General features: G+C 42.1%; 1 protein-coding gene across 3 annotated transcripts in view; it reads left to right on the plus strand.

Annotated features, from left to right (window-relative positions):
* The window catches only part of LOC120714233 (mucin-5AC), a 44,681-nt gene extending 33,401 nt beyond the window's left edge, over window positions 1-11,280 (plus strand). For all 3 annotated transcript variants that reach the window (XM_040000346.1, XM_040000348.1, XM_040000347.1), the window contains one exon: window positions 11,028-11,280. In XM_040000346.1, the coding sequence (XP_039856280.1) occupies window positions 11,028-11,217 (190 nt within the window). In that variant the 3' untranslated portion in view covers window positions 11,218-11,280. The remainder of the gene's footprint in view (window positions 1-11,027) is intronic.
* The last annotated feature ends 2,196 nt before the right edge of the window (window positions 11,281-13,476 follow it).

Genomic DNA, 13,476 nt, shown 5'->3' on the forward strand with positions numbered 1-13,476 from the left:
GTCTACTAATGTAGGCTAACTGGTCAATAATACTAATGATAGTACTAATAACCAATACAATACAATACAATACAATTTTATTTATATAGCATGTTTAAAACCAGGGGGTACACCAAAGTGCTTCACAGTAAGGAATAACGGTAAATGATTACACTGAACAGTAAGTCATTAAAACAAGGTAAAATAGAGGAAACAGAGAACAAACAAAAGCATAAGTAGTGTAGAGATAGGGAGAAATCATGATTATCCAGAGAAATGACTAGCGATAAAGCAATTAATGAGCAGTGAGAATTAGCGAGTCGGAAAAGCCAGGTTGAATAGGTACGTTTTCAAGCGTGCTTTAAAGGATTGAATAGAGTCAGAGGCACGAATGGTAGCAGGAAGACTATTCCAGAGGTTTGGTGCTACAGAGGCAAAGGCACGATCACCCCTAGTCTTCAGACGTGCCTGGGCTGGGCCAGAAGTAACTGACCAGATGATCGTAAAGAACGGCTGGGAGTATAGAGACTGAGGAGGTCGGTGAGATAGTCAGGGGCAAGGTTATTTAGGCATTTGAAAGTAAGCAGCAGAACTTTAAAATCAATATGAAATTTAATAGGCAGCCAATGTAAGTCAGAGAGCACTGGAGTAATAGAGGCAAACTTTCTAGTTCCGGTTAGGAAACGAGCCGCAGCATTCTGAACGAGCTGTAATCGGTGGAGGTGAGCGAGCTGGAGTCCAGGGTAGAGCGAGTTACAATAATCTAATCTGGAGGTCACAAAGGCGTGTATCAGTTTTTCGAGATCTTTGTACGGTATTAAGTGTTTGACCTTTGAAATTTGGCGCAATTGGAAGAAGCCAGATTTAACCACTGAGGAAACCTGTTTATGCAGCTTAAGTGAACTATCCAGGCAAACACCTAGATTACTTACAGTATCTGTAAGAAAGCAAGCAAAGGGAGGAGGGAGGTTTTATTCACCAATGATCTTGTGTTTAACAATGCCATCCGGCTCTTAGTCTCCTTGTCCCCGACAGAGGCGTGTCTCAGCGTGCTTAGGTGCCTGCGTTGAGCGCGAGTCCCAGAGGTCCCAATCCAGGTCAGAAGTGGCGAGCACACCAGAGAGGTCAGATAAAATTGAAGTCCAACAGGGCAGATCCAGCGATGGCTGAGCAGTTTGAAGGGTGGCCGGCGGTGGGAGGTGAATGGAAGTTACACAAATTCCGGGATGGGAGAGGAGTTAGCCGCGGCATGTGCCTTAAGTAAGGCTTTATTGTGAACAAGTCAAGAGAAGATCAGTAATTCAGCTGAAGCACCACCAAATCAATGTTATACAAATATCCTAAGAGAGCGATGTGGTTGCCTTTGTAGTTCAGCATCAAAATATCAAAGAAGTTGATCATTGCGGTGAATAATCAGCTTGTTCTATATGAACAAACACACACCTAGCTAGCCAAGACGTCGCCTTCACAAGCAGTCAGCAACCAGATTTGTTGTTAAAAAGTACTAATGCATTACTTCCTTTATTTTGCAATAATCTGATCTATTGTTCTCACTTTATGAGAGACAGTCTGACACAACTTGTATTTTCCCAACACTTGTCCATCTATAGTTCCATTTTTTTATTGTTTTGTGTCCAGTTTTGACGAAGGACATGATGTTGGGGTTTCACCCATGTTTGCTGGGAATATGTTCATGTGAATCCTGCCTCATGTCTGTCTTTTGGCTGTTGCTTAATTAATGTGTAAAATCAAAATGACAAATGTGCATCATGGTGCATAATGTCATTAATACTTACAACAAAGGTATTTCAGTACAATTAAAACCCCATCAAGATGAATAAAAATGTAAGTACAGTGGTCCCTCGTTCATTGCGGGAGTTAGGTTCTAAAAATAACCCGCGATAAGTGAAATCCGCTAAGTGGCCAACTTTATTTTTTACAATTATTATAGATGTTTTATGGCTGTAAAACCCCTCACTACACTTTTCTCCAACAGCCTTGGGCATTTTCACACTTTTCTCTATGGTTTAAACTCTAAAAGTTCAAACCTTCGTAGAGAAATAAGTTCAGTATTATAGAATAAAACCAAAGGCAGCCGTGCCTTTGACAGTGCAAAATGTTTCATCGACATTTGTCGGGGAAATGGGTGTTGGGTATACCCATATAAATGGGTATTGTTGGAGAAAACTTACAAACATACAGTACAGCACTTCAGAGTCACACGGCTAGCGATTGAAGACTTAGATAAATTTGACAAGCTGAATGCATTCTGTAGTGTACAGGAGACACGGCACGAGGTTATTTACAATGGTTTACAGCCAATCAGAATGCAGAACACAATGCGCTGTTTAAAAAAAAAACAAAAAGCATGCAAAGTTGCACCAAAAAAAAAAGCCGCGAAACAGCGAGGCTGCAAAAGGTGAACCGCATTATAGCGAGGGACCACTGTACACCCAATGTCTCTTGAACGCCCCCTACAAAAAAAAGCTATTTCAAAAATAAGACTTCAGATTAATAAACTTTATTTACTTTGTTTTTTTCTATAATAGCTTTTTAAACTCAAAATACAAGGGTTTTCACAGAAACAGCAGCATTTAAAAACAATCCACAAATTGTTATCATTATAGCAAGCTGTTCATAGCATTTGGCTCAAATTTTCTGTTGTTCAAAAGATAGTGCGGCCTTTCGTTGTGGATAGTGTGACTATAGAGTCCTGGTGCTATCACCAGCTGCATTCATGTAGTTGTGTATTGTTTTCAGCTTACAAACCTGCTTCTCCCTCTCTCTCTCTCCCTCTCTCTCTCTCTGTGGTGGTTGGGGGAAGGGGGCGGGGGTCATGTGGTCACGGAGACACCTGCTGTGGTGAGAAATGGTTTGCAGTATTTTGGCAGGTGTTTATGTGTTTGTCTGTCTGCATGTGCAGAGATTGCGATATCAGATTTTCACGTCACGATTACCTTGGTCAAAATACTCCACTGTAATATCTCTAGAGAATTTGAAAACAATAGAAATAATGCTGTTATGTTGTATTTGTTTATGTCTGTTTTCTTTCTGGAGAATTTGACTCAAAATCCAAATACGTGGAGGTGATGAGCATCTGTGATGATAACTAATCAAGCTTTTGTTTTTAAACATGAGTCATCGCCACAGCCTTGCTCACAACTGGGCTGTAGATCATCCTGCCTGTTAAGGGGCCAGAGGCATGGTTTATCCTGGAAAGGACATAACATCAAAGAGGGAAAACCACACAGTTAACTTACAGTCATATGTTAGTGGAAGAAATCCAGTACCAAGACGACATTTGAGCATGGAAACTTCTATAGTCCTAGAACGCTGGTGATCACTGGTCAGACGCCCACCTATACTGGTGAACTGCTACATCTGTATGTAACCATGAGGTCTGAAAGGTCAGCTGATCAGAACTTGTTAGGCATATTCTTACACTTTTATTTGTTGTATCTTATTTTATATTGTAAAGTACTATTTAAGTAAACTTCACTATTGACTTCCTACTGACTGGTCTCAAATAGTTTTCATCATACTTGTGAGACACATCCTTCATCCTCATCTGCTGTCCTCACCAGAGCTTAATTCTTTTTTGTTTATATGTGTTACCTTTGGGCCATCTATTAAATAGATTTAAAGGTATCACCTGTTCTTTCTATGCCTACTATTTCTATGCAGATGATACACAGTTATGCTTTTTCTGTTTAGCCCAACAACAGAAACAGCCTTTCCTACTTCAATTAATGCTTCTCTGTCATTGCTAATTGGTTGTATTCAAATTTCATCCATCTCAGTTGTAGTAAAACTTAGGATCTAGTGTTTGGCACTGACATCGGCCCCATCGCCAGTAACATTAGATCATCCACTAAAAAAACCTGGTATCATCATATTGTTATTATTACTTATTTGCTTACTTACTTATTACAGCCTTGCAAAATTCAATTGCACTTTCTATGCAGTATTTCTAAGTGATGATCCTAGATACCCGTGCTTGTCGTTCATTTGACTCGAAGATCTTGGATGACTTGTACAGTATTGCTCAGTGCTGAATATTCCCATTTAATACACCTCTAGTTCCTATATTAATTATAAGCATTACGTTACTCTCTGCTTCAAGAGAAAAACAAAATAAAACAGACATGTGGTGTAGTTACACCAGAAACGTGGGTCAAACACAATATTGTAAAAGTATATACATATACAAGCAGCAGTACATGGGTCAGTGTCTGGGAAAGATTGAATTCAAGATCCCTCATCATAGTTAATGGTTTACTGAAATAGACGTGCTCAACAAATCACACCAGGCTGGATAAATTACCACCTTAAGGGAGAATGAAATGCTAGATTCAAACAACTGCCTTGGACACTCCTAACACTCTGTCTGTTTATATCCCATTTCTAAGTCAGTTCAATCTGAATGTTAATCCAAAAGGAAAAGAGGGGCCTTTAAAAGTAAACGACCACAGTTTGGGACACTCTGTGACAGCAAAGCAGATGATGAGGCCATCTCAGAACAATATTACCTCATGGTGCAGCCTGTTCTCCTGAGTACTAATATTACAGATTATCTGTGCGTATCAAGGTTTTGTAAGCGTGTATATGTGTGTGTGCATATACATTTATCTTTTGTTTTGCATCTGTGGGTGTGGTGGCTCAACACTTGGCTCTCACACAGAGACTGCCTGTTCATCAAACCCTGTCGTAAGGAAATGTTCGGGGCTTTTTCTTTCTTTTTTCTTGAGGGATATTCAGTACATAGGAGCGAAAATTGCAAAGATATTTCGAGTTGATTGCCTTTACGCTGCTATATTTCTGCCCAATGTCTCTCCACCACTACTCAGCAAAACCACAGAGGAGAGATAGAGAAGGAATGATGATCTCCTGCTGGTGCACTTGAATGAATGTTTTATAGATGGAAGGATGAAAAAGAGATGAAGTAGTGTCCAATCTCTATGCCTATATATATATTTTTAAAATGTGGTTATAAAATATTATTTTTACCTTGTCAGTTTTTTTAATCATATTCAACCTGACTCCGTAACACACTCAATTACAGAAAGTGTCAAACACGCAGCCAAGTATCATCCTCTTTTCCAACTGGAATTTCATCCGACTGATAGTCTGATAGTGTTAATAAAATTGTTAAGAGCATTTCAATCATTCTACTTAATTTGCTGCTAATTTTTCAAGTAGTTGATGGAAACAACCTTGAATTCTGTAACTACAAATATGCTGATTCAATCCCCTGTAGAGATGCGCTGTGGTAGTGCTCTTTGGCAAGGTCACTGTCTCCCAAACTGAATGATTATAAAAGGCAGTTTCTACAATAAATCTGTTAGGATTGGACCAGCATGTGCAAAGTAAGGTCACTCAGTGGGAATGAACGGCATACTTACACTTTAACAATGTGAAATATCATATTTTTTACGTGATCTCAGTTGACTTTCGACGGGCTTTGATGTTGACACAGAAACTCGGATGTCTGTTGTTTCGGTCACTAATAAATGTCATTACTTTCATTGCTCTTGGAACTGAAGAAGCTTCTTGGATGAGAGGTGAAAAGTCTTCAAGGAAACTTAAAGAACTTCAGAAGCTTTTCTTTCTTTAGATGCTCCTTAGACAATTACTTAACTCCATATCCAGTTTAAGGGTTTCCATGAGTGCAGGAGTCTATCCCAGCTGCCAAAAGTTGAGTGGTCGGGTACATCTCTAGGTTATCAGTCTGTCACAGGGCTAAGACATAGAGACAAATAACCTCTCACACTCACATTCACACCTATGGCCAATATATATATATATATATATATAAAAACACCCAGCACGCCCCTGTGGGCGGTTTATCCTTCAAGCTCGGGTCCTCTACCAGAGGCCTGGGAGCTTGAGGGTCCTGCGCAGTATCTTAGCTGTTCCCAGGACTGCGCTCTTCTGGACAGAGATCTCCGATGTTATTCCCGGGATCTGCTGGAGCCACTCGCCTAGCTTGGGAGTCACCGCACCTAGTGCTCCGATTACCACGGGGACCACCGTTACCTTCACCCTCCACATCCTCTCGAGCTCTTCTCTGAGCCCTTGGTATTTCTCCAGCTTCTCGTGTTCCTTCTTCCTGATATTGCTGTCATTCGGAACCGCTACATCTATCACTACGGCCGTCTTCTTCTGTTTGTCTACCACCACTATGTCCGGTTGGTTAGCCACCACCATTTTGTCCGTCTGTATCTGGAAGTCCCACAGGATCTTAGCTTGGTCATTCTCCACCACCCTTGGGGGCATCTCCCATTTTGACCTCGGGACTTCCAGGTTATACTCGGCACAGATGTTCCTGTACACTATGCCGGCCACTTGGTTATGGCGTTCCATGTATGCCTTGCCTGCTAGCATCTTGCACCCTGCTGTTATGTGCTGGATTGTCTCTGGGGCATCTTTACACAGCCTGCACCTGGGGTCTTGCCTGGTGTGATAGACCCCAGCCTCTATGGATCTTGTGCTCAGAGCTTGTTCCTGTGCTGCCATGATTAGTGCCTCTGTGCTGTCTTTCAGTCCAGCTTTGTCCAGCCACTGGTAGGATTTCTGGATATCAGCCACCTCCTCTATCTGCCGGTGGTACATACCGTGCAGGGGCCTGTCCTTCCATGATGGTTCCTCGTCTCCCTCCTCTTTCTTGGGTTTCTGCTGCCTGAGGTATTCACTGAGCACTCGGTCAGTTGGGGCCATCTTCCCAATGTATTCTTGGATGTTCGTTGTCTCATCCTGGACTGTGGTGCTGACACTCACCAGTCCCCGGCCCCCTTCCTTCCGCTTAGCGTACAGCCTCAGGGTGCTGGACTTGGGGTGAAACCCTCCATGCATGGTAAGGAGCTTTCTTGTCTTTATGTCAGTGGCTTCTATCTCCTCCTTTGGCCAGCCTATTACCCCAGCAGGGTACCTGATCACGGGCAGGGCGTACGTGTTGATGGCCCGGATCTTGTTCTTACCATTCAGCTGACTCCTCAGGACTTGCCTGACCCTCTGCAGGTACTTGGTGGTTGCAGCTTTTCTAGCGGCCTCTTCATGGTTCCCATTTGCCTGCGGGATCCCCAGGTACTTGTAACTGTCCTCTATGTCTGCAATGTTGCCTTCTGGTAGTTCAATCCCCTCAGTTCTGACTACCTTCCCTCTCTTTGTTACCATCCGACTACACTTCTCCAGTCCGAACGACATTCCAATGTCATTGCTGTATAGCCTGGTAGTGTGGATCAGTGAATCGATGTCTCGTTCACTCTTGGCATACAGCTTGATGTCATCCATGTACAGGAGGTGGCTGACAACTGCTCCGTTCCGTAGTCGGTATCCGTAGCCAGTCTTGTTAATGATCTCACTGAGGGGGTTCAGGCCTATGCAGAACAGCAGTGGGGACAGAGCATCTCCTTGGTAGATCCCGCACTTGATGGTGACTTGTGCTATGGGCTTGGAGTTGGCCTCTAGTGTTGTACGCCACATCCCCATTGAGTTCCTGATGAAGGCTCTTAGGGTCCCATTGATCTTGTACAATTCTAGGCATTCCAGTATCCAGCTGTGGGGCATTGAGTCATAGGCCTTCTTGTAATCAATCCAGGCAGTGCACAGGTTGGTCAGTCTGGTCTTGCAGTCTCGGCTGACTGTTCTGTCTACCAGTAGCTGGTGTTTTGCGCCTCTGGTATTCTTGCCAGAGGCGCAAACATATATATATATATATATATATATATATATATATATATATATATATATATATATATATATGATATAGCTATCATCCAAAAACGTCGCATAAGGTTCAGTTTGTCCTTAAACTTTGCCCTCAAGTGGACGGCAAAAGAAGCTATGTCTTTAAGAAATTGGAAAAAATCCAGCAAAGACCTGACCTGAAGAGATGCATCGGGCCCTTCAGTTGATGCTTCTGCTGAAGCCTCAGCAGAAATGGTCTCAGCAGTAAGGTGGCTTTCAGGAAGCCATTCTTAAGGAAGGGGAAAGGCTGAGGTATGCCAAATTACACTAGAACTGGGCTGAAAAGAAGTGTCAATGGGTCTCAGAGTTATGAATCAGAATTTGATATTTTTTTTAATCCAGTCAACATGTAGAGAAAGGTATAACAATGAGTTTCTATTGCTATCTGCAAAACACGGTGGAGGCTATGTCATGGTTTGGGCTTCCACTTCAGCTAGTTGCATTGGGGATCTTGTCAAAATGTATGGAATTATTAATGCAATATGGTTTTTGATCCATCATGCATTGTGCAAGTGTCTGATTAGCAACATCTTCAACTTTCAGTATGATAATGATTTCAAACACACTGCCAAAGTGATAAAAGAATAAACAAAACACACTGTAGATCTCACATAGTGAGAGCTGCTATGATATATGGTTTGGAGATTTTTTGTTGGGAATGACCAAGAGGGACAAAATTAGAAATGAGTACATCAGAGGGACAGCTCAGGTTGTTTGGAGACAAAGTTAGAGGCAAGGCTATGATTGTTATTGTATAAGAAGTACTCAACTGGCCATGCAAATAAAAATAAAATTGAGACTTTAAAACATAAAAAAAACCAAAAACGCAAAAAGCAAAAACAGAGAATCATTAGCACGGCAAAGAACAAGCCCTTTATGACTGCACAGTGAGTCACGCATTATCTGGAAATGATCAAAAGAAGACAGCCTACGAGGTTTCACAACAGACATGCACACCTCTGGTCAACAAAAAGGTCAGGCTGGAAAAAAGAAAGAAAGAGCCCGGAACAAAGACTGTCTGATGTGAACCTTCACAAATTAAAGCTGAAACACGGCACTTATGATGCCGTATTATTGTATTTCAGAAGGAATGTGCTAGAGAACAGAGCCCAAAGAACAAAAACATGTAACCGTTCTTTACTTAACTCGCGTATATGTATATTAAAGAAGACTTTCCTTTATTCATTACTGAATAACACATTTTTTGTGTATCTATGTAATACAATTATACCGAACAGTGCTATGTACTAATTTTATATGCCCTGTAAAATCACTGCATCCATATGTAAATCTGCTTCTTCTCTCATCTTTTTGTAAATGTCCAGAGATTGTGGCGAGCTCAGATGTGGGTGATTACCACCATAAAGCTGATCAGATCTGATCATCGCCATCATTCCTGACACTTTAAATTCAAGTGTGGCTGCGCACGCACATTATCGCTTACAGTTCCACGACTATAAGAACACCCTCAGCTCTGCTCACAGTCTGCCGCTCTGCTTCAAAAGCGTGGCCATCATCGTACGGTGTGTAAAACGCACCTAATTGCCCACGGGCTGGAGGTGTGGCGGGGCGCAGCCTCCAGCTAAAAATTTGCAAAGACGTGAGCGGAGGACAGAAGAGGAGCACGGAGAAAGAGCTGTTAGGTTCACAGCTTCCTGCCTGCCACAGTTTGTGGGCTCAGTGTGCAGATACAGTAATTAAGGTTGAGGGTGGACAGTTCCCTACGATGCGCCTTGATCACGCAGAACCGTGGACCGAGGCTATTCATTTAAACAAGAAAGGAACACAGCAGAAGCAAGACAAGAGCCACTGGGGAGCTCTATAGGGGAGCCGAGCTGTATGTTGGTACAAACAGGGAGACTGCGAAGATGGTGCATTTTATTTACTCTGTTCATTTTAGGGCAATAAAAACTGGCAGAGACAGATAGAGACATAGTCTCCATCTCGTACTTTTCTACTGACTAGTGGCTCATTTTACACAGCTCTGGAGGTTTGTTTCCAGCTGTGAAGCAGTCCCAACTGTCGCAGAGGGCTTTAGTTGAAGTGACTTTTTTTTTTTTTACCTGCTGTAAATATCGACGAGGGAAGAAATCCCTTCACTGCTCTTTTTACACACTCCCACCCGTTACCTGCGCTGTGCTCCTGTCTGGAGTTTGATGTTTGATTTGTATTTTGGGTTTTTTTTTGTTTTCTTTTTTCTTTTTTTGTGTCTGTGCATTAGAATACCAGTGGGCCATCCAGAGTGGAGTGGCTGAGTGACTGCGGTAGTGGGAGTTACAAAGCCAGATGGATATGAATGCAATAGCCCTCTTTGTTCGTGCCTGGAAACTCCTGGCCTTGCTGGTGCTGTTCCTGCCTCTGCTGCTGCTGCTGAGCTCAGTGCTCCTCACTTCCTCTGCAGCACTTCTCTCATCGTATCCACATGTATGAGGGAGTCCTCTTTATTTCCAGCATCTGTGCTGTGATGAGAAACACCATCTAACTAGGCCACTGCATAATAAGCAAGAATAGCAGCAAAGTAAAATGGGGGGAAAAAAAGAGAAGAGAAGAGAGAGGGGGGAAAGAATCAGTTCATTGGGGAAATGCTTACCCAACATGTAACTGCTGACAAAAGTAATTCAGTAAGCAAATATTGTCCTTATTCCTTTATTGCGCATGCATTCATTTATTATTGCTTACCTTTACCTTTACAGTTCTGCAGAGGTGCATCAGAGTTCACGTCTCATTCTCGCGGTCAAGCCCCTGAGCTGCGCGGTCATGTGACCTGAATGTGACTGACAATGCACCTTTGCTGACTTTTCCTTTGGAGCGCGTGTCAACTGCAGTCCTGGGGATCAGTGCTGGTGCTGCGACATTTCTGCCATCCTCAGCATTTTAGCGCTTGATTCACTTTGTCAACAGATTCATTATTGTCTGTGAGGAAGTTGTAGATGTGGGTCTCATTATCTCCTTCTTGCTTCAGTTTGATGCTTTGTCGTACGCGTTCTTTCCGGTAAATCACGCTGTTTAAAGCAGATTTAAGTACCAGTTGTGTAATTTAGCACAACACATTTGGTCGAGCCCATGGGGGGGCCGGGGCAAGCTCCCCTCTGCTTTATGAAACCTCAGCAAGTGAGTTTCAGCTTAATGTATTGTGTCCAAATAACTGCCATCAAGGTCGTGCAGCCAACTTTAGAGGTCATATGTTGCGTTCACTGGTTGTTTCTACTGCCCCCACATGGCCATCAAGTCAGTTATTGCAGGTCTAAATGTGAATTATGGACACTTTTCTGAACTGCCTCCGTTTCCCTTTCTATCTCCAGTGTAGAGCATGACTTTCGCCTGCAGGAAGGGCAGGTTGTACGCACGTGGAAGGTGGGCGACCCTCCAGAAGGCTCGCCACAGACACCCACACCCCAGCCCACGACACCTCACCAACAGGACTCCCCACAACCAGTGCGACCCCCTGCCACCACCAAGAAGAACCGGAAGAAGTGCTTCTGGTTCCTCTGAACACCGAGAGGATGGAGACATTTTTATACTATAATGCACTGAGTAACGATCTTAAAAAAACAACAAAAAAAAAACAAAGAAAAAAAGATTACCTGCAGAGATTTGTTTAAAGGAACAAATGTTAAATGAACGGGTGGATTAAAATGCAAATGTACAACTGTGGGTGGAGAAAGAGCTACAAAGGTTACAATTTAAGCTGTTTCTGCTGGAGTCTAAAATAATGGTTTGACTGGGAGGCACATGTTGTTACTGCTCTTAAAATGCCTCTTCAACACTCACAGGTCTGACACCGGTGCAGGGAAGTAAAAAGTGCTGAAGTCAAATAAAAGTAAAAGTTCAGTCCACAATATGACTCACGGTTAGGAAGCAATTAGGAGATATAAAAAGAATATATAGCGGCTAAGGGGCACAGCACGAGCGGCAGTATAGCAGATACCATGGAGCATATTTATAAATGATGTAATGAACAGAGTTTTATGGGCAAAGAGATAAAGAGAAATAGGACTTATCTTCATTACTGGACTAATGAGGGTCAGAACACCAGCTTTTATATCCAGAGACATTTAAAAAAAGAGAGAGCGAGAGAATTATTATGACCTGTATTTAAAAGTTTTATTATAATGTAATTGATGAAAATAAAAAAAAAGACACTACATGTGTCTACATGCACATACAGCACACATGCCAACACACAGAAGAGCAAATAAATCAACATATTTACATAAATAAAGGCATATATGACTTGAGAGAATGGTGAGTTGAGTTCTGTATATGTCAGAGCCGTTTTGCTTGGATGCTATATTTCAGATATGGATTACTGCTAAATAAAAGTATTTTACCACAGCTCCTTGGTATCTCTTGTCATTCAGACTTCAGTGTGCTTTTTGCCCATCACAGTGCACAGTGGAATTATTGTGACTGATGTAATTAATTAATAAATAATGGTGTAAGAATGTGAGCATGGAAACATGGCACCGTTGTAGCTGGTTGTGTTGGTGCTGCTTCGTGTATGGTTTTCACTTTAGCGTAAGTAGCATTGTGCGGTTTGGGGGTTGAGTCATAGACTGTGTATAAATGATAGTCACTGTGACATCCCCCATATGTTTGAAGTTTCAGAATGATACTCTACAGAGATTACAGTTTAGATTACAGGCTATACCTGGACAGAGGTTGCGGTACGATCAGATAATTCAACATGTAACATTGCCAGAATGTTTGCTGGGTCTCCCAGCACAGCCTCAAGAGCATGGATTTCTGGAGATTCCAGGAGACAGGCTATTACTATATGGCCTTAACCCATCAGCAGACTGGCATTTGCTAACTTGTGTAAGGAGGGAGAGGATGAGCAATGGCAGAGATACAACATGACCTCCAGCAGGCTACAGGTGTGAATGTCTCTGACCAAACAATCAGAAACAGACTGATGTCCTCTGTGTTAGCTGCCCAGTACAATGGAGCCCGACTGGCATTTGCCATAGAATACCAAAACTAGCAGGTCCACCACTTCCACCAAATCAATTCCATCTGACATCCTTTCATTCCAAACACATTACCCAGTCCATATTTGTGTAAATATCAAGCATGATTTTTTCCCCCATTGAGATCTTCAATTGTTTTCAGCAGTTTATATTTGAATAAGAGGTGCCTTATCAACAAGCTGCATCACTCAGACACAGAATTACCCGATCAGTGCTAACATGTTCTGTAACTAAAATAAAAACTGAATTTTATTCCGTGAAGGGAAAAAATGCATTACAGAGTTAAGGGACTGCTGTTGTTGCTAATTTGACAGGTATCCATATTGACTCTCAAACAAATGTAGCTCCAAAAGGCACAAAAAAAAACACACGGACAGTGGAGAAGTCCAGTTTAGTGAATCAAAAAAGCTGCTGGCATTGACACATTGACCCCTTACTTTCGCACCAGTCTGTCACACCAAGCCACCACTCCCCTAATAATGCACAGCTTTAAGCCATAACATAATTGAAATTTACATTTTATTGTAAAACAACAAACATACAACAGGATGGTGTGTGGAGACAAAGCACTGCCAACAACACCAACAAAAACCCAACAATAAATAAATAATAATTATGTTAAAAAGAGGAATAAGAAGAGGAAAAAATACGTATTTGGTTCTAGTGTCAGGGTTACGATTGAGTTATGATTAGATGTCCTCACTAAGATATGAAAATGTGTGTATTTGTGTGTGTATGTTGCAATTATACACATGTGCTGAGTAGCTGAATGAAAGTGCTA

This window comes from Simochromis diagramma, unplaced genomic scaffold (assembly GCF_900408965.1).
Source record: "Simochromis diagramma unplaced genomic scaffold, fSimDia1.1 OVJJ01000596.1, whole genome shotgun sequence".
NCBI lineage: Eukaryota > Metazoa > Chordata > Actinopteri > Cichliformes > Cichlidae > Simochromis > Simochromis diagramma.